The sequence below is a fragment of the Mobula hypostoma genome, chromosome 2, assembly GCF_963921235.1.
Source record: "Mobula hypostoma chromosome 2, sMobHyp1.1, whole genome shotgun sequence".
Lineage (NCBI taxonomy): Eukaryota > Metazoa > Chordata > Chondrichthyes > Myliobatiformes > Myliobatidae > Mobula > Mobula hypostoma.
Genome location: NC_086098.1, coordinates 64,504,438 through 64,527,167, shown reverse-complemented (window position 1 = coordinate 64,527,167; position 22,730 = coordinate 64,504,438). Strand labels below are relative to the sequence as shown.

Below are 22,730 nucleotides of genomic sequence, written 5' to 3'. Positions count from 1 at the left end.
AGGAATGGGGTTCAGGAGGGGAAAAAAGGGCCAGGCATGATTGAATGGTGGAGCAGGCTCGATGGGCCAAATGGCCTAATTCTGCTCCCATGCAGTATGGTCTAAAATAATGTACATGCGATCCTGACCTCAGTAAAGAGAACGGTAGAGTACAAAGCCAAAAAAGTCAGGCTGAACTTTCAATAAACACTATTTAGGCAGCAAATAGAGAATTCTACCTTGTTCTGGGCACCACACATTAGAAAAAGTGTGAAGGCTTTGAAGAGGGTACAAAAGAAATGGACTAAAATGATTTTGTGTTTAATGGTTTCTTCGTGGGAATAAACTAGAAAAGCTGGTGCTGTTCTTTTTAGAGAGTATTCTGAAGTTATGTGAATATAGTAGATAATAATTCAAGCAAGAACCAGTTTTCAGTTTTTATTGTAAATTGCAAGTAGTACACTGAAGTAAAAAGCCTAGAGACTACGAGATGTAGTTTGCAAAGTAGTGGACATGAGATGTTTGCATATGCATGAGTCAAATGCTAAAACAAACCAGGTAACATGGGCCAAGTCACCACAGAGACTTGAATTCAAGCTGGCAGACCAGGCAGATGTTGTCACTTAGTGTATCAAACATGGTCGCAAGATTAGGTAATCAAGAGCTTTTTATGCATTTGTGTATTCAGAGACAGCCCTAACAGCATAAATGTTGGGTATCTGACTCTGTCTTCAGAAACTTGTAGTTATTTGTGTGAATTACTTTGAAAGGTGTTTCATCAGTCAGAGGTGTCTCTCACTGTAGATATATAATTCAAAGGAAGCATTGTCAAAGCAAAATATTGAAGTGAACTATGTCATTTTAATGATTGAAATTGTATCAAATCACCTGATGTTGCTGATGATCTTAAGGGTATAAAAATGTGATGTACTTTTGAGCTTGTGAGTCTCTACTGTGTGTCGCCAGAATGATACCAGCTTGTTGTGATGAATAAAGACTTCTATAGTGTCTCTCCAGTGACTTTAATCACACTCAACAGTTCTCAGTAGAACAGAGGGTTATGAAGGGTATTAAAAGAGGTATTTAAAATCATAATGAGTATGGACAGAGTGCATATAGACTAACTCTTCCCATTGGTGGTGAATTTAAGAACAAGAAGTAACAGAATGGAGATAATTGGTGAAATGAATCAAAAGTGACATAAGGGAAAAACTTATTTTACAAGTGGACGGGGTCTGGAATACATCAGAGATGGTGGTAATGGAGATGCACAGAGGTATTGAAACAGAGAAAAATTACAGTAATAGAGGAAGGATGAATGGGATCAGCCAGGTTATGCTTGTACAGAGCTGGCAAGACTCCTTCCGTAGTGTAACCATCATGTGGTACTGCACAAACAGTAAAGAGTTTTTCTTGAGTGCTTTCACAATAATCTTGCAGCAAGGAAGATAGTATACAAAAAAAGACAAAATTATTATTTTCAATCAAACAAATATTGTTAAGTATTGCACAAAGCAGCAGAGCCACTCAGCAGGTCAGACAGCATCTGCAGAAGGAAAGGAGAGTCCACATTTCAGGTGTAGACCTCAGCTGTCTGACGTGCTCCATTCCTTTGTTGTCTTGTGTGTTGTTCCAGATTCCAGTATCTGCAGTCTCCTGTGTCTATAAATGTTGGTAAGTCTTCTTTGTGCAGAAATAGAAAGAAAATTCTACAAGGAGTTTTGTTGCCCAGTTTTTGCATTTTCCCCCTGTACTTGTTTCCATTCTAAACAATCTTACCACTTCTTTTACTTGCCAGTAGGTTGAACTCAGCAACATTCATGGACATTGGCAATACAGTAGTTCAGAAGAATTATGAAATATTTTGAAGTCAATGACTTTTAGTTATAAGTTACATATTATAAAATGAGGTTACAGAGTACCTGGAGGCATATGACAAGACAGGCAGAACTCAGCATGGATTCCTTAAAGGAAAATCCTGCCTAACAAACCTATTACAATTTTTTGAGGAAATTACCAGTAGGCTAGACAAGGGAGATGCAGTGGATGTTGTATATTTGGATTTTCAGAAGGCCTTTGACAAGGTGCCACACATGAGGCTACTTAACAAGATAAGAGCCCATGGAATTACAGGAAAGTTACATACATGGACAGAGCGTTGGCTGATTGGCAGGAAACAGAGAGTGGGAATAAAGGGATCCTATTCTGGTTGGCTGCCGGTTACCAGTGGTATTCCGCAGGGATCAGTGTTGGGGCCGCTTCTTTTTACATCGCACATCAACGATTTAGATTATGGAATAGATGGCTTTGTGGCTAAGTTTGCTGACGATACGAAGATAGGTGGAGGGGCCAGTAGTGCTGAGGAAACGGAGAGTCTGCAGAGAGACTTGGATAGATTGGAAGAATGAGCAGAGAAGTGGCAAATGAAGTACAATGTTGGAAAGTGTATTGTTATGCACTTTGGCAGAAAAAATAAACGGGCAGACTATTATTTAAATGGGGAAAGAATTCAAAGTTCTGAGATGCAACGGGACTTGGGAGTCCTCATACAGGATACCCTTAAAGTTAACCTCCAGGTTGAGTCAGTAGTGAAGAAGGCGAATGCAGTGTTGGCATTCATTTCTAGAGAGATAGAGTATAGGAGCAGGGATGTGATGTTGAGTCTCTATAAGGCGCTGGTGAGACCTCACTTGGAGTACTGTGGGCAGTTTTGGTCTCCTTATTTAAGAAAGGATGTGCTGACATTGGAGAGGGTACAGAGAAGATTCACTAGAATGATTCCAGGAATGAGAGGGTTAACATATGAGGAACGTTTGTCCGCTCTTGGACTGTATTCCTTGGAGTTTAGAAGAATGAGAGGAGACCTCATAGAAACATTTCGAATGTTAAAAGGCATGGACAGAGTGGATGTGGCAAAGTTGTTTCCCATGATGGGCGAGTCTAGTACGAGAGGGCATGACTTAAGGATTGAAGGGCGCCCTTTCAGAACAGAAATGCGAAGAAATTTTTTTAGTCAGAGGGTGGTGAATCTATGGAATTTGTTGCCACGGGCAGCAGTGGAGGCCAAGTCATTGGATGTATTTAAGGCAGAGATTGATAGGTATCTGAGTAGCCAGGGCATCAAAGGTTATGGTGAGAAGGCGGGGGAGTGGGACTAAATGGGAGAATGGATCAGCTCATGATAAAATGGCAGAGCAGACTCAATGGGCCGAATGGCCTACTTCTGCTCCTTTGTCTTATGGTCTATAACAAGAAATATAGTAAGCATGAATGATGAACCAGGAAAATATTTTCAGTAAACCTGAGGTATTTGTTATTTTAGTTTCATAACACTTTAATGTTTAAATTCCTTCTGCTTACTTTTCAGCCAGCTGTACTGTGTAAGCTTCTCGTCTGCGGGATTTCTTTGGCTTTTCACCTGACGGTCACAAATATGTTCCCTGTTGCATACAATATTGATGAAACATTTGTGATGACAGCTAGCTTGCTTAGCCGAGTGTTCTACCTTTATTTTTCATTAATGGCTGCCCGGCCAAAATACTACTTTGCTTGGAGTCTTGGTGAGTGTTCAAATGCTTTCTGTCTAAAACAGAAGCATTGACATAGTGTTATAAACATTTGAAACTTTCTAATTTCTACTTGTCAAATGCCTTGGAATTGCATGTTAATGGATGTTTTTATTTCTCAACAAGTACAATGATAAGTTCAAGTGGTTCAAAACATGAATTTGATTCAATTTGTATTTTTCATCATCTGAATTCATGTATAATCCCTATACTTGAGATTGATAGCAGTTGTAATGAGTGAATAAAGAAACTGTATACTTAAAAGCTGAGCTGTGATTGAATGCATATTTACAATAAATAAAGTGGAACCCTGTTACAAGATTGTGAGAGAAAAAAGTAGTTTGGTAATATCATGAGCAATTACAAATTCCTGTACTGGTATTTTTAGCTACTTAAAAATAAACTCAATTGATCATAAACACAAGAGGTTCTGCAGATACTGGAAATCTTCAGCATCATACACAAAATGCTGGAGGAAGTCAGCAAGCCAGGCAATATCTATGGAGTGGAATAATCAGTCAACGTTTCAAGCCCAGACCCTTCATCGGAACTGGAGAAGAAGGGGTATTGCACTTGAAGGTGGGGGAGGGGAGGAGTACAAGCTGGCAGCTGATAGGTGGAGCCAGGTGGGGGGGGAAGATGGGTGGGAGAGGGTGGATGAAGTTAGAAGCAGGGAGATGATAGGGGAAGAGGTAAAAGGCTGAAGAAGATGGCATCTGATAGGGGAGGACAGTTGGCCATGGATGAAAGGGAAGGAGTGTGAGTGGGGGGATGGGGTACACCAGAGGGAGGTGATAGGCAGGTTAGGAGAAGAGGAAGGATTTGGAAACCAGAATGGGGAATGAAAAAAAGAGAAGGGTAAGGAGTAGAAATGGAAAAAAGATACTCATGCCATCAGGTTGGATGCTACCCAGCTGAAACATAAGGTGTTGCTTTTACAATCTGAGTGTGCCTCGTCGTGGTAGTAGATGAGGCTATGGATTGACATGTCAGAATGGGAAGTTGAATTGAAGTGGGTGGCCACTGGGAAATCCTGCCTTTTGTTGCACATGGAACAAGGTGCTCGATGAAGCGGTCCCTCAGTCTCTGTCGGGAGCACTGGATAGAATAGCTAACCCCGACAGACTCGCAGGTGAAGTATCAGCTTGCCTGGAAGGACTCTTTGGGGACCTGAATGATGGTGAAGGCGGAAGTGTAGGGACAGATGTAGCACTTGATATGCTTGCAGAGGCTAAGTGCCAGCAAGGTTATCAGTAAGGAGGGATGAGTGGACAAGGGAGTCACATAGGGGTGATCCCTATGGAAAGTATGGTGCGAGGGAGAAAGAAAGATGTGCCTAGATCCCATTGGAAATGGCGGGCATTGCAGAAGATGATGTGCTGGATACAGTGGCTTGTGGGGTGGTATGTAAGGACATGGGGAGCATTATCCCTGTTATGTCAGTGGGAGAATTGGTGAGGGCAGATTGTGGAAAATAGAGAAGATAAGAATCGAGGGCAGCATCAACGATGGTGGAAGGGAAAACCCGTTTGTTGTAAAAGGAGGATATTCCAGAATGGAAATTCTCATCCTGAGAACAGATGCAAAGGAGACAAAAGAACTGAGAGAATGGAATAGCATCTTTACAAGTGACACAGTAGGAAGAAGAAGTCAAGATAACTGAGTCAGTAGGTTTGTAAAAGATATTGGTAGATAGTTTGTCTTCAGAGATGGAGACAGAGTAGCTATACTTCATTAGGAGCTTGAAGAGATTTGGCATGTTAACAGATACAAGCATCCATAGGTGTACCATGGAGAGCATTCTGATAGGCTGCATCACTGTCTGGTATGGGGTGGTAGGGGGGACACTACTGCACAGGATCGAAAGAAGCTGCAGAGGGTTGTATATTTAGTCGGCTCCATCTTGGGTACTAGCCTACAAAGTATCCAGGACATCTTCAAGGAGTGGTGTCTCAGAAAGGCAGCATCCATTATTAAGGAACCCCATCAGCCAGGGCATGCCCTTTCTCACTGTTACCATCAGGTAGGAGGTACAGAAGCCTGAAGGCGCACGTAGTAATTCAGGAACAGCTTCTTCCCCTCTGCCATCCGATTCCTAAATGGACATTGAACCTGTGAGCACTACCTCATGTTTTTTATATATATTATTCCTGTTTTTTGCACAACTTTTAATCTATTCAATATATGTATGCTGTAAATGATTTACTTGTTTTTTCCTCTTCTATATTATGTATTGCATTGAACTGTTGCTGCTAAGTTAACAAATTTCACGACACACACCAGTGATAATAAACCTGATTCTGATTCTGATCAAGAAAAGGAAGGGAGGTGTCAGAGTTGGACCAAGTAAATTTGAGGGCAAGGTGGATGCTGCTGTTGTTTTCAGGAGTTGGTGACATGCATTAGCAATATACAATGATACAGGTGTAACTTTGTCAGGAAATCTAGTTGCAAGAAAGGTAATGCGTTGCTCTGCATGCATGTGTGGGTGCATTTGCCTTATTCTTGTATCCCTTCCCTTATTTGTTTCCTTACAGCACCATACTCTGTACCTTGTCTTTAATCAACATTTTCCATCCCAAATTTCAGTTTCCTATATGGTCCAAGATCTTACCGTTATTACTGCTATCTCCGTGTTGATGTCCTGGCTAACCCCTCATTTCGCAACTGTGATACTCTGGTTCTATATTTTCCAGCCAGGGAAAAACTCAAATCTGCAGAATCTTAAGAATTCTTTGAGCTTCAATGAGATAATCTGGAGAAGCTAGAAGGATGATTTTCCTTTTGTTAGAGTTGTAGTAGCTATAATTCGGGTTTATTTAGGTACTGTAAAGAGCAAGAAACCAAAAATCTAAGTATTTATCTGAAAGGAACAATAAACTGAAGTGTAAAGGAGTGGCTTCAGTGAAGGAGTATTTTGTATGGTTATAGAAGTCAAGTTTTTTTTTGATTGAAGCATTTATGATTGATTTGATAGGACTGAAGGTAGAGAACAGTAGATGAGACTCAGGAAGCTTTATCAACAGCACTTCTGGTTGGTAAAATTCTGAGGAAAAAGATCTTGAGTGCACTATGAATTCAGAAGTAGCGTGAATAGAGATGGGCCAGAAGCTGGAGAACCATGTGGGATCAGGGCAAATGTGGGGAGTCTTGGGCTTGTTCAACATGTTGGATGGGCTGATTTGTTTAATTTTGCCTTCATTATTCCTGTGGTGGTAGGTGATAACACACAGCAATGTGAGAGCTGTAGTTATCAAATATTTAAATAACTTTGTCTTTGAATCTGATGTCTGCTTGAAAGGTCAAAATCAATTGTCTCTTAGTGTCCACTTTTGTATTTACATTTGGTGATTGGTTTATTATTGTCACGTGCTGTGTTACAGCAAAAAAAATTTTAAGCATTCCCTCCCTACAGATAATTTTATTTCATCAGGACAAGGGAAAAGCAATAACAGAACTCAGTCTTTTTCGCACCGTTGGGAAATCAAAAACTAGAGGGCATAGAATTCTAACTTCAGGGGAACTTTATCTCACAGAAGTAATTGTGAATATTTGTGAGTAAACAGTGAAAAAAACCTAATAACTACACTCATGTATTTAAAAATTTATCATTATTATTAAATTTTATTTTCAATAGCTGACGCTATCAACAATGCTGCAGGATTTGGCTTCAATGGTTATGATGAGCAAGGCAATGCACGTTGGGACTTGATTTCAAATTTAAATATTGTGAACATTGAGGTGAGAATTTTTCTTTAACTTGATGACAACTACACTTATGTGACACCATCCCCAATTCTAGTTTCTCTAAGAAATGCAATGCTTGTTTCCTTGAGACTGTATCCACTGGGATCTTTACATTTTACTAAGATATTCAAGCACAAGATGAGGATAAAATCTAAATCTGAAAAGTTTGTATAGATGGCAAAAAATGATTTATGCAGTCCTTTGCACTTAACTTGTTTTCTTCTGTGACAGAAAGTTAAGCTTCTACTTTTCACACTGTGTTCTACGTTTGTATTTGATTCTTATAATTAGCTTAGATTTTGTGTAGATTTTGTGTGTTCTAAAAGAACCAGATTATCTGCTCCAGACTTTGAGATATTATCTTAAACAAATATAATCTCTACCTCCACTTCCCACAGTGCTTTGGAGCTTTCTTGCCTTTTATTAACCTACTTCAAGTGAAAGTAATTTCAGATAATGTAACTTTTTTTTCAATGCTTACTTTTTGCAGTCAGCAACAAGTTTTAAAATGTTCATTGATAACTGGAACATACAAACAGCTCGCTGGTTTAAAAGGTAAAAATCTGGTTTGACTTTTTCTTAACCTTATTGCTGTCAACTGTACTCTTTTCCATAGATGTTGCCTGACCTGCTGAGTTCCTCCAGTATTGTGTGTGTGTGTGTGTTGCTTGGATTAACAGCATCTGCAGATTTTCTCTTGCTTGCAGTTAAGATAGAGTTGTCTTTAGGTTTTGTGATTTGGAATTTGTATATTAAAACAATATAGGTTATGTTGTATCCTCATGATTGCAATTGTAAGGTGCAAATCTTGTTGAAGGCTTGTTTTGTGAACATTGAGCCTAATTTGTCATCAAATAATTGTTTGAATACCCCAGTTTACATCAGATCACCAACTTTTGTAACATTCAGAAAATATTAATTGATTCTTAGAATAGTTTTACTTAAGTATTTGGCAAATGTGAATGGTACAGTCCAAAGTCTGAAATCTGTAACCAAGGTTATCGTATCAGTAAAAATACTTTGATCCTTAAAGGCCAGGTATGCATTGATGACGAGCCAACTTTCAGAGAATTGACAGATATCTGCAGTGTGCTTTAAGGACTTCTGTGCCTGCCTATTGCAGTATCACAATGTCAGAGCCATTTAGAGACAACAAAACAGCTGTGTGATAGCATACTAGAAATCTCCAGGACATGGAAAGTCATGTGGCTATAAAGGATAAATGCAACTTTAAGACTAACATGGGAAGTATAATCAAGACGCAGACCAACTCAAGTACAATTTGGGACTATGATTTGAGATCAATTAATTAATACTAATTTTTATAAGAATAATGTGAAAAGTATAAGTTTGATCCCTGTGGAAAGAAGCTCGGCAAGGAATTGATGCTTTGGGGATATTGGTCTAATAGAGTTAAGGAAGTTGTTTATGAAAGCTCATGAATTTTAAACTGTGCCTTTCCCTTTCAGAGTTTGCTATGACCGCTGCCATTATCATCCAACAGTAGCAACTTTTATCCTCTCTGCAATGTGGCATGGAGTGTACCCAGGCTATTACATGACGTTTCTTACAGCAATACCAATAACATTAGCAGCTCGCGCAGTAAGTCATCATTTGGATTTCTCCTTTCATATAACCTTTGTAACAGTATAGTTTACATTCTTGTATGTTCTCCCTTGCCTTGACAAAAATTTATTTAAGTGCTTAAACTTGCACTGTTTTGTGAGGCAGCCAAGTGTGTGATACATTTTCTTATAGAAATTGCATTTTGATACATTGTCAAATTCAATTCATTGCCTCCATTTACATATGTAATTGACAGTTTCAGAATAATCTTTGTCATGATCTGTACAGTTGGTTGATAAATGTACCCTGTCTAACCATAGACAGTAATCTATAGATAATCAACATGGACAAGAAAAACACAGTATGGGCTTTCAGTACATTTTACGCCTTTTCAATATGGTGTAACGGTAGCAAAGCAACATTTAAAAACAATTTTTGGTCATTCTTTGACCTGATAAAAGCAACATCTGTCTATAAATAGCAGAAAGCAATAGAATTTAGAAATATTTTTAGATTTAATTTATCCAAAGATACTGGATTTTCAAAGTTAATTTTACTATCAAAGTACATGCATGTCATCTGATACAACCCTGAGATTCATTTTCTTCTGGGCATTGTCAGTAAATCTTCAGAATAATAACCATAACAGAACCAACGAAAAACCAACCAGAGTGCAGAAGACAACAAACTACACAAATAGAAAAATAAGAAATAAAAATAATAATTAGATAAACAATAAATATCAATAACATGAGATGAAGAGTCCTTGAAAATGAGTCCTTTAGTTGTGGGAACATTTCAGTGATGGGACAAGTGAAGTTATTCCCTTTGGTTCAAGAGCCTGATGGTTGAGGGGTAGTAGCTGGTCCTGAGCCTGGTGTTGTGAGTCTTGAGGCTCCTGTAACTTCTTCCTGATGGCAGCACCAAGAAGAGAGCACGTCCTAGGTAATGGGGGTCCCTGATGATGGATGCTGTTTTCCTGCGACAGCGTTTCATGTAGATGTGCTCAATAATTGGGAGGTCTTTACCTGTGATGGACTGGGCCATATCCAATTCTTTTCGTAGCATTTTCTGTTCAAGGGCATTGGTGTTTCCACGCCTGGCTGTGATGCAGTCAGCGAATATACTGTCCACTATACATCCATAGAAGTTTGTCAAAGTTTTAGATATCATTCTGAATCTCTGCAAACTTCTAAGGAAGTTGAGGAACTTCCATGCTTTCTTTGTAATGGCACTTGTGTGCTGGGCCCAGGACAGGTCCTCCGAAATAATAACACCTAGGAATTTAAAGGTGTTATCCCTCTCCACATCTAATCTTCTAATGAAGATTGGCTCATGGACCTCTGGTTTCCTTCTCCCGAAACCAATAATCAGCTCCTTGTTTTAGCCTTCAAAACAATCAAATGATGTCAGAATTTCTGGTAGCTATTCAGATGGAAAGTCGCAATTGTTCTTTGCAGAATAAGCATATATTGGGTGCTCAGTGGGTAAAACAGAGTCATTTCTCCCCACTGCTGAGATGCAGCTACAGCTCCCATGCTTTTCTGATTAGTGAATTACTAAGAAATCCTTAGCGGATGAGTGTAACAAACTAGATTACTTCCAAAGCAAGTTTTGTCAGAGTATTAACTGCCTTGGTGTGTTTTTTTTTCAGATTAGAAACAACTTTAGAAACTCTTTTATTAGGACACCAGCGTTCAAATTATTTTATGACATTTTCACCTGGATTGCAACCATGATAGCAATAAGCTACACAGTTGCGCCATTTGTTTTGCTCTCAGTGGAGCCATCCCTAAAATTTTACCGGTAAGCTGAAAATATCTGATTATCTTCTGATAGTTTTTTAGTGAAATGGGGAAAAATACTTTCTTGCTACAAGAAAAAACCTTTTCTTGCTAGATATGCCTTTTAAAAGATCTTGAGAATAATATTGCCACCCACATTAATAAGTTTTTATCAATATTAGTTTTTGTTATTTCTGATGCAGGCAAAATACCTGCAGGAATTGGACAGTTTTATTAATCAAATCCATATCTTCCAGCTGATTGTGAGCTCAATATATAAAATGACGCAAAGGCATTCTGATGCGATATACAAACTAGATCTATTATGCTATCATATACTATGGTGAATAAGATTTAATTGTAATGCAATCAATATTTGGGTGTAGGTACTGGGTTTGAACACTTCCTCTTGACTCGTAACCAATACCCTACTTTTACAAGATGAAAAGTGGTCAATCTAATTATGCCTGCGAGATTGTACAATGGATATTAAAAATCCTAATGCATTACTTTGGAGTTCGGTGGAGTGGGTGTGAAGGGGAAACAGTTGAGAATCATATTGCCATCTACTGAGCAAAACAGTTTAATCTTCTGGGAGCAAAAGGACCAGGAAGTAACCAGAAACTAAAATTCATTCCTAAATTAATACACAAGCAATATATGCAAACTAGTGCTGTTGCATTGCCATATTGTGCAGTGATGCCGATTTAGAACACCCATGGTATTTGATTGGAAAAGCAAGTACTTCAGTTCAGTGATAGATCAATCATATATGAGATATGTGAGCATGATAAAAAGGGAAACAGAATTTCTGCTACATAATTTTTGGTGTAATTTTCCTAATGTGTTTATAAACAGCATGAATATGAGAATTTTATGCACAAATTACATAGAGCACAAATTGAACTCTGAGCTACCTGAGTGTAGAAATCAGAACACAGCCCTCTCTACATGTACCAGCAGCAGTTCCAAGGCTGAATTGTCATTTTCGACTAATCCTCTGCAAAGAAGCTCCAAAAAGCCAAGCAGATTCTCTCTGTCTGAAGATGATCAGTGAATGGGTCTAACACTTTTGATCATTTAAAATTTGCTACCTGTAGAAAATAATTTCTGACTATCTTGATTAAATTCCTCCAGGTTTCCATCAAGGAAAGATTTTTTTTAAAAATAGGAAGTCTAGGCATGAGTGGTGTTGCTGATGATGAAATGCATTTTCAGTTGGTGCATGCACCACTGGCAAAAATTCTACTTTACATGAGAACCTAATCTAGTACCTTCAATAGGAGAAAATCTGCAGATGCTGGAAGTCCAGAGCAACTCTCACAAAATACTGGAGGAACTCAGCAGACCGGGCAGCATCAATGGAAAAGAGTAAACAGTCGACATCTCGGGCCAAGACTTCCATCAGGACCTGATAATTTTTTTTAAGTTGTTTGTTTTCAATTAAGACCCAAGTATTCTTAATCAGATGCATTTGTTATTTCATATTATCTCTTTTTGACGCTCATCTCTGTTACCATGAAATATATTTTTCTTTCATGCTGCTGGGTGCCAAAAATATTTTTAACTTCAGGTGAATTAACTGTTTATTCATTTATTTGCAATTCTATCATTTTATGTTTGTCTAACATTTAATTATTTTCTTTCCTAGTTCTTGGTATTATTGTTTCCATGTCGTTCCTCTGTTGGTCATATTGGTATTGCCAATTAAACCAAGACGAAAGGAAAATGAACAGAACCATTCAAAACAGAAATCACTGGTAGAACGATTGACCTCGAACAATTATTCTGCTTTGAACAACAACTTGGACCAGATACCAAGACCATCGTGAACACCAAGTGCATTTGAATAGGAGGTTAGGACTGCAAATAAATTCTTTACTGTTTTTAACAAGTGTGAGTTATTTAATGAGAGTTTGTGCAAATTATGCTTAAATTACATATTTTTAAAACGCCAAACAGAAGCAGACAGATTGAAATTAACAAATCTTCAGCCACATTATACGTCAGCTGGTTAGAATTCTTCTATATGAGGTATGACCCAGTCCAGAGATGATTTGATTTCTTGTCAATTAAAATATTGCTTTTGAGAAGTTGTATTAAATAAGTTTATGAAGAACCATGACGTTTTGTGAAATAAAGCCACGTTCAGCCGATTAGGATCTTTGAAACAAAGCAAAATTGTATCTGATCCTGGAGATGATGAAATATCAGAGCACATTAAGGACACCTTAGTCTTGGCCAATCCCAAAATAGAGATTTGTAAAAAATTAGCTTGATTCTCATGTAATGGTGATATCACACAACTCTCTTTAATCCTGCCAAACTTGTGAGTTAATATGACGGGCACTTGTACTAATATTTCATATATCACATGACACAAATGAAGATATTTTTGTACATTGCTTATAGGGAAATAAAGCCATGTTTGACAGCCTTGGTTATATAGTTCATTTTACTAAAGATAACTACTTCCTGCACTCATTTAGGAAATTTTGAAAGAATACAGTTTGAAATAAGGGATTTCAGTCTGCACTGCTGAGTTTCACAGCAAAGTTTGCAAGATAGTTCATATTGATTAAGATTTGTATTTTATAGCAGTTTTCATGGCCGAGTGCAATTCTGAAGTATAATTTCCCTTTCATTTTTCCACTGTTTAATATCATAGAATCATAGAAAACTTACAGCACAATACAGGCCCTTCGGCCCACAAAGCTGTGCTGAACATGTCCTTACCTGAGAAATTACTTGGGGTTACCCATAGCCCTCTATTTTTCTGAGCTCCGTATACCTGTCCAGAAGTCTCTTAAAAGACCCTATTGTATCCGCCTCCACCACTGTTGCCAGCAGCCCATTCCACGCACTCATCAATGTCTGAGTTTTTAAAAAAAACTTACCCCTGATATCTCCTCTGTACCTACTTCCAAGCACCTTAAAACTGTGCCCTCTCATGCTAACCATTTCAGCCATGAGAAAAAGCCTCTGACTATCCACACGATCAATGCCTCTCATCATCTTATACACCTCTATCAGGTCACCTCTCATCCTCCGTCACTCCAAGGAGAAAAGGCCGAGTTCACTCAACCTGTTTTCATAAGGCATGCTCCCCAATCCAGGCACCATCCTTGTAAATCTCCTCTGCACCCTTTCTATGGTTTCCACATCCTTCCTGTAGTGAGGCGACCAGAACTGAGCACAGTACTCCAAGTGGGGTCTGACCAGGGTCCTATGTAGCTTCAACATTACCTCTCGGCTCCTAAACTCAATCCTGCAATTGGTGAAGGCCAATGCATCGTATGCTTTCTTAACCACAGAGTCAATCTACGCAGCAGCCTTGAGTGTCCTGTGGACTCAGACCCCAAGATCCCTCTGATCCTCCACACTGCCAAGAGTTTTACCATTAATGCTATATTCAGTCATCATATTTGACCTACCAAAATGAACCACCTCACACTTATCTGGGTTGAACTTTACCTGCCACTTCTCAGCCCAGTTTTGCATTATATCAGTGTCCTCCTATAACCTCTGACAGCCCTCCATGCTATCCACATCTTCAACCTTTGTGTCATCAGCAAATTTACTAACTCATCCCTTCACTTCTTCATCCAGGTCATTTATAAAAATCACGAAGAGTAGGGGTCCCAGAACAGATCCCTGAGGCACACCACTGGTGACCAACCTCCATGCAGAATATGACCCGTCTACAACCACTTTTTGCCTTCTGTGGGCAAGCTAAAATGTGAACCACTTTCTACATCCAGTGAGCCACCCCTCGTGAAGGCAGATAATCAATTATGAAATTCAGCATCACATTTAATGCACCAGCACAACCTTTGACCTTCAAAGGAGAAGGGTGTTTGAATATCAATGCCTCAAAGCTGGCACAAGAATCATGGTCCATCATGTAGTGTCATCCAACCCTCAGATGCTGCTTAGACGTGGATTTCCCTCAACAAAGCAACGTGGGGCACTGGAGGATATCCTGTGCTGCTTGCCATCCATGCAAGTCCATTTGAAGGATAAGCAAACTAAATGTCAGCATCCATCTGAGGCCAACATTCCCAGCATTAGGACCGTAAGACAAAGGAACAGAATTCGACTATTCAGCTCTTTGAGTCTTCTCTGCCATCTGATCATGGCTGATTTATTTTCCCTCTCAATGCCATTCTCCCTTCATCTCCTCATAATTTTCAATGCCCTTTCTAATCAAAAACCTATCAAGCTCTGCTTCAAGTAAGACTAATGACTGCCTCCAATGCCACCTGCACGTTTACATTAATGTTGCTCTTTAGGTTTTGCTGTAGAAAGCCTTGACTAAGCCTTTTGTAGCTGAACTTGTGCATGACTTAATACTCCTGGTCAACCATTCTGGACGGCAGCCATTTTATCCATGCTGACATTATGTGCCAATCCTACTTCTAAAAGACAATCAAATTAAAGCAAATCTCAGACCTGACCTGTATTAGAATTAGTCATAAAGAGAGAATCACAGGATTCAGGAGGATGGTGGAGTTGGAAATTGAACTCAGTGGCCACTTTATTAGGTATGCCTGTACACCTGCTCATTAATACAAATATTTAAACAGTCATTCATGTGATCATCAATCAAATTTCACAACAAATGCCGGTGAAAATAAATCTGATTTTGACAGTAACATAATGCATGAAGGCATGCAAACATGGTCAAGAGCTTCATTTGTTGTTCAGACCATACATCAGAATTGGGAAGAAAAGTGATCTAATTACCTTTGAGCTTGGAATAGTTTTTGGTCCCAGATGGGATTGTTTGATTATCTCAGAAACTGTTGATTTCCTGAGATTTTCACTCACAAGTCTCTAGAATTTACAGAGAATGGTGCAAAAAAGACAAAAAAGAAGCATCCAGTGAGCAGCAATTCTGTGGGCTTCCAGGTGAGCTCAATGACTTCTATGCTCACTTTGACTGTCACAACATGGAGGAACCATCACAAACTCCCACAACCCCTGATAATCCTATGATTTCAGTCTCTGAAGCCAACATACAAGCAGTTTTCATAAGGATGAACCCACAAAAAGCATCCGGCCCAGATGGGGTACCAGGTCAAGTACTAAAGACCTGTGCTGATCAAGTGACTGGAGTGTTCACTGAGATCTTTAACTTCTCACTTCGCCAGTGTGTGGTACTATCCTGCTTCAAACAGGCTTCAGTTATACCAGTGCCTGAGAACAATGTGGTGACCTGCTTAATGACCATCACCCAGTAGCACTTACATCCACAGTGGCTGAGAGGAAAACTGGATCATCCGAGAGGAAAATGGTGGAGCAGATTCCATGGGCCAAATGGCCTAATTCTGCTCCCATACCTTGTGGTCTTATGGTCTTATGATGAGTGTTCTGAGAGGTTGGTGATGAAACATATCAATCCTTCCTGAGATTGGCTTTTCACCAACTCTGGAACAACTGGTCAGCAAAGATGCATACATCAGGATGCTCTTTATTGACTACAGCTCAACACTCAATACCATCATCCCCTCAAAACTAATCAGTAAGCTCCAAGACCTGAGCCTCAATGCCTCCTTGTGCAAGAGAATCCTGAATTGCCTCACTTGCAGACCCCGTCAGTTTGGATTGGCAATGACATTTCGTTCATGGCCTTCATTAGCACAGGTGCACACAAGGCTATGTGCCCCTTGCTTTACATCTGTACACTTACGACTGTGTTGCTAAGCCCAGCTCCAATGCCATATTCAAGTTTGTTGATGACACCACTGTCATAGTCCAAATCACGGGTGGTGATGAATGAGCATGTAGGAGGGAGGTTGAAAATCTGGCTGAGTGGTGCCATAACAACAGCCTCTTAATGTCAGCAAGACCAAGGATCTGATTATTGACTTCAGAAGAAGGAAATCAGAGGATTCCCTGTGAATGTGGAGCAGTGTATGTCGGCCAGAAGGGGTGCAGTGGAAACCCACGTCAGGAACATCAGAGGTGTATCCAGTTTGGTCACCTGGAGAAATCAGCGGTAGCAGAACATAGCATACACAATAACCACAGGATTGACTTTGACGGCATAAAACTACTGTGCTGCACCAATGGTTTTTTAGGACCGCCTAGTGAAGGAAGCTATTGAAATAAGATTAAAGAATAAGAGTTTTAACAAAGATGAATGTATGCTCAAAATAAAACTGGAATATGATTTTACACAAGGTAGGACAGCAGAAACCTGATTGCTTAGTCCTAAACCTATCAGGAGCTCAGATGATTTACCACCGGACTAGACATGCCTCAGCATCATCCCTGATGAAGATGGCAAAGTTACAACAGTGGTGCAGAAGAGTATTTCTGAATGTACAACACATCAAGCCTTGAAATGGATGGGCTGCAGAAGGCTCATACACACACTTGGTGTCTACTTTATTAGGTACCTCCTATACCTAATGAAGTGACCACTGGGTGTAGAATTGAAGAAAGCTTATGTAGTGAAAGGAAATGCAATGAGTGGGGAGGAAAACTAGGCAGAGAATATAGTCATCTTACATGGTCAACATTACCTGCAGCAGTGGCTTCTGAAATAAGCTCCAACTGTAGAAGGTACTCTCTCCTCTATGATCTGTTGGATCAGGACTTGATCTCTGTAAGACTCCTGCTCTCTTTGGCCATATCATCATATAACGTTGGAGGAACATTGTTGTTGCCCAGTGTTCCAGTGTGTCTGCATGATTAAAGAAGGACAATATGCTGTAACTAGATGCAGTGTTCTTATGAATATATGAAATTGTGGTAGCATACATGAAGTTCTGGAAGTGAAAATGTATTTGCTTCAGGGGGTGCATTGAAGTGAACTGCACGTGGACCTATGCCACATGTAGGGAAGAAAGAAGATGGTTCATGGTCCTTGGCACTGAGGACATTAAAATACTTACGGTGCAAGATCTAGATTCTGACTGTGATTTTCCATATCCTTGAACAAGCTTCCTGCCTCCTTCCCACCTGTGAGAGGGAAATGTCTATCATCCACAGAGACCTCAAAGGATGTATCACAGAAATAAGGCTGATTCCTTATTATTTTTGTGGAATGACTATCACTAACCTTTAGGAAACCTCAAGCCACCTCCACTTTAAGTGTATTTGATCAATGTTGACTCAAACTAACTGTTGTTAACCTCTCCCCAAGACTCTGGATTTGTTTATGTTAGACCCACAAGCAGCATTAAACTCTGAATGCTAACTCAATTGTGATGAAATTTGCAGTAAGAATTTTGTGTGTCTTTCACTGGTATGCCAATTTGTTCTCCTGTGTTGTGATTCAGATGTTTACATATCTTCTACAAAGGAGGAGAAGGCCATTGGTCTATCAAGTCTACGTTGGTCTCAGAACAATCCCATCAATCCCTTTCACCCACTTCTTTCCTTTCTAGGTTTATATCAACTCATTGAGATACATTGTTCATAATTGGTCTATATCCAAAGCTTGAGATATCACCACTATCTGTTTCCCGCCGTTCTAAAACCCATATCCTCATTTCTTGCTCTTTGGCACTGTTTAATCCAGTTTGAAATTCTCTTTTAATTTAAGACATCTAACTGTATTTATTAACCTGATGATGAGTTGTACAACAGCTTTACTGAGATCTATATTGATTACATCTACTTAATTTTGGCTGGTTTATTTGTGGTTTGGCATTTGGAGTGTTTACGGTTCATCTCCAACTATTTTTCTCTTGACTAGGAAAGGTGTGGATACATGAACAAATGGGGTAATTACCAAAATTAGCTTTGCCTCAATTTTTAAATGGAAATAATGTTAGCTGAACTCCAGTCTTTGTGTGTGTTATATATTATTAATATTATAAATATATATTAATGTTTTGCACAATTTTTAATCTTTCCAATATACATACACTGTAATTGATTTGCTTAGTTATTTTTCTTCTATATTATGTATTGCATTGAACTGCTGCTGCTAAGTTAACAAATTTCACGACACATGCCGGTGATGATAAACCTGATTCTGATTCTGAAGACTGGAGTTCAGCTAAAGTTATTCCCATTTAAAAATTGAGGCAAAGCTGATTCTGGTGATTATCTTATTTGTTCATGTATCCACATTTCCTCGTCATTTGAGCCCTGAATAAAGTGGTATTACCATGTTGTGCAATTGTAGACGTACAATGGAATTCTCATGTCACTAGTCTAACCGCTGTTTGTGCTGTCAATGAAATAGCTTCAGAAACCTGTAGTTAAGTGTTATCCTGTGCTTCATTTCAATTGCAGATACACTATTAATGCAAGATCTGCAGGGGATAAATTTGACCTTTGACTTCCTGGAGATTCATCTGAAGGGCTGATTTCAGAACTTCTAATTTTCTAGCAACAATGCAACCATAAACGACAGATGTGAACGACAAAGACTTATGATATTGAGAGGGGAACCTCTTGTTTTCTACACAGGAAATAGTTATTTCCATACTACTCACTTGTAGACAGAGAAAGAAAGGATATTCTGAAAACCTCAAACATGATCATCTACATTTTGAAACGCTGAATACTTATTTTTATGCTTTAAGATGGTTGGTAATATGTAAGTTATAACTTATTGTTTTCAGAATTTTAGTGCAAGAATTCTGACTTTTTTTCTGTAGTCACTCGAATTGGGATAATATCTTGTTTGTAGCAAAAAGTATCAATGACCACGATGCCAATCCTAATGATAGACTGCATTCAGTTTTGGATTTTTTTTTCTGTTTTGAGTAGAGTGGTTTATATGTAGATATTGGGCACTAATTTTTTTTCTAACTTGAATTTCTATGTGTCAAATTTGAAGCTTTTAAAAGAAATAGAAATAGTTTTATAGTTAATCAATAAGGAACTGTAGAAGTACTTGAAATTGTACTAGTGTTAATAATGCCAAAACTGGAGCTTATGCTACTAAAGATCATGAAAATTTTGAGGCTCCTGCGATCAACAACTGGTCATTTAACAAAGGTGGTGCATGGTTGTGACAAAATATTCTTAATCATTCTTTGAGGGTGTCCACTGTAAAATCAGCGATGTTTACAAATTTTTAATGTGAATAAATACCAAGCACAATATATTTATACTTCAAATAAAACTTCCAATTTATCAGGCTCTAAATAAGAATATTATTGCTATTTGGAGAAAAAATAAAATAATTTGACTCATCTGAAAAATATAGCAATAATTGATTAAAAATGCATTCATGTTGTACGTTGTTTTATTTAAATAACCTCAAGTATAATTTTTATTCAAATCCTTAACCACCTTTACACTAAATTTTTCTATACAACTGCTGTCTAAATTTTTAAATGACAGATTCAAAGAATGGAATGAGATTGGTATGTAGCAAATCATAACAACAATTATCTTTTTCTGTGAAGAAAGACAAGAAAATCACATCTGTCATAAATCTTGTTAGTTGTATGTGGGGGCCACGGTAGTGTAGCGGTTAGCGCAGCACTATTACAGCTTGGGATATCGGAGTTCACTTCTGGTGTCCTCTGTAAGGAGTCTTTCTATATCCTCCCCATGGAATGCATGGGTTTTCTCTGGGTGCTCTGGTTTCCTCCCACAGTCCAAAGACATACCAGGTAGGTTAATTGGTCTTTGTAAGTTGTCCAGTGTAGGTTAGGGTTAAGTAGGGGTTGTCAGGGGTTGCTAGGCAGCATGGCTCGAAGGGCCTGAAGGGCCCATTCCACGCTGTATCTCTAAATAAATAAAATAAAAATGATTAAATGTTCAATGCTCATTATAATTTTAGTTTCCAGAAGGCTAAGCTTAACTTAAGACTATGGTTTTGTTCTTTTTAATCAACCTCAGTTTCAACAATTCTAGGCATGGCCATTTATCCATGGTTGATATGAATATTAGAATATTTAAAGTAGAGTGATGATAGCATTTTTATTCCATGTATTTGTAACATTGCACTGTAATTAATGGTATATTAGCTGTATCAAGTTTACAATGTGGAAACGTTTAATTAAATTTGTATTATCTGCACAGTGATGAATTGTATTAAAATTTATCCTAGTGCAATTCATTTCAGGAGAATGGTTGAAAAAAACTTTTAATGTCAAAAAATGAAATATTAGATGTTTTTATAGATTTTTAAACATCAGCTGTTCAACCTGTTGTGATTTGTTTCTGAATTTAACCACTATAAATGAATTTGGATTGGCTTCCAAAATGTTTTACATAAGGGGAAATTCCTCTTAATACTGACTTTGCAAACAATTTTATTTTTCTATTAATGCTACATTGAACATAAATTAGTTTATTTTCCCATTATGAAAAAGTGTTCAGTGGCTGTGGGCTTTCAAAACCTTACAAGATTAAACAGAATAGAAATCACCAAAATATGCCTTTCCAATTCTCACAATGTTGTCTATTTTTAATTCTTGTAGCAAAATTATAATACAATATTTTGAACTATTTTTTGTTTATCAAAATATGTAAAGTATTTTCTACCTGTAATTTGCAGGGAAAAAGATTACTCTTAAAGAGCTGCACTGATGTCATTTCAGAGATTCTTCTTCACCTTTTGTAGAAGCTATATTTGATTGTTTTGATACATAATGCCAGCTGTTAAGTGATTGTTGAAGTGATTGTATAATCATATGTAATGTTTAATTTGTGAGATCAAAATTTGATTAAAATAATTGCTAAGAATTTGTTTCTGCAAAATAATTTGGGAGCCTGATTTAATTTTATCTAATGGATAGCTGTTGGAAGAGATGGATGCATACTGAATGAGGGATGTTAGCTTGCTTCCAGAGTTGTATAGTCTTGCCGAATGATTGTCAAAATCTTCTAGATCCATTATACTGATAATATGGGGAGCTTTTTTTTATTCTCACTGATGTTATTTATAGAATTGTAGAGTTTATAAGAAACTTGTGCTACTCAATGGATTGTGTGCCATAGCACCTTAACTCCCAAATGGATTTTTAATTGGAATGTGTGAGGAACGATACAAGCTAGGAAAGAACAGAATGGGCAGATTTATTGGAATAATATTGTTAGAAATCATAATGTAGTTATGGCTGATGATAATTATGGCAAAGTGAGTTTTCTATAAAATGCAGTAGATTCCAGTTAATTGGAACAAATTGTGACCAGTATATTTTAGCCCAATTAAGTGGCTGCTCTAATGAGATGAAGTTTCATGGAAATAGTTAAAAATGTATTTTTTTTTAAAAACATAGCATTTAACTGAGTAACAAATTACAGTATGTCTTTAAGTGAAATACAAAACAAATTAGAACACGACCAGTACTACTGTTATACTATAAAACTTCATCATTCTTAATACTTATCGATGGAAGAATTCATCCAGTGTATGCTGCTGTGTTCTTTTGATTGACTGTAAGAACAAAATCAGTGCAGACAGCTAGTGCAGATAATGGACTGCCTTCATATAATGCTTTTGACAATTGCATCCTCCAAATCTTCATATTCATTGTAACATTCAAGATGATTGTCGATACCTTCAAATCCTTAGTATTCCTAAATTGTTGAAGTAATGAAATCATTTCACTTTCACTCCAAGCTGTTTCTAGCACCTACAAGCCTCAATGCTTTAAACCACAGTGAGCAAAACAGTTCTACATTGTCTAAACTGCTTATTTCTCACCATCAGTGACAAAAATCATTTTGAACACAAACACACACAACTGACACTATTTAAAAACTGTTTGCTCTAAGCATGGTGTAGTGTCTAACAAACTCACAACTTCATGTGATAGTTAGAAACTGTTTGGCAACAGTCTCCTGTCCCAATTAAGCGGTAGAATGTCCCAAACAAACAAACAGAATTCCAGCTATTTTCTTGATTTTTTAAGTGTTGACCCAAATAAGCGCCTGCCCCGACTAACCGATGACCCAATTAATCAGAATCTACTGTATAGCAAAATACTGTACAAAATATTGTATAACAAGACAAATAATAAAATAAAATCTCAGCGGACTTTCTTTGCATGGAGAATGTGCCCCAGAATGTAGAAAAGTAATTCATGTGCATTCAACCAACCCCTCCCCACTCCAATCTGACTACATTGTATTAAGTGGTAAAATATTGGCTATACATAAGCTT

General features: G+C 38.1%; 1 protein-coding gene across 2 annotated transcripts in view; it reads left to right on the top strand.

The window, feature by feature from the left end:
• mboat2b (membrane bound O-acyltransferase domain containing 2b) overlaps positions 1-21,334 on the top strand; it is a 181,693-nt gene extending 160,359 nt beyond the window's left edge. For both annotated transcript variants that reach the window (XM_063038088.1, XM_063038095.1), the window contains exons 8-14: positions 3,347-3,539; positions 7,183-7,286; positions 7,783-7,847; positions 8,762-8,894; positions 10,513-10,664; positions 12,294-12,498; positions 18,896-21,334. In XM_063038088.1, the coding sequence (XP_062894158.1) occupies positions 3,347-3,539; positions 7,183-7,286; positions 7,783-7,847; positions 8,762-8,894; positions 10,513-10,664; positions 12,294-12,474 (828 nt within the window). In that variant the 3' untranslated portion in view covers positions 12,475-12,498; positions 18,896-21,334. The remainder of the gene's footprint in view (positions 1-3,346; positions 3,540-7,182; positions 7,287-7,782; positions 7,848-8,761; positions 8,895-10,512; positions 10,665-12,293; positions 12,499-18,895) is intronic.
• The last annotated feature ends 1,396 nt before the right edge of the window (positions 21,335-22,730 follow it).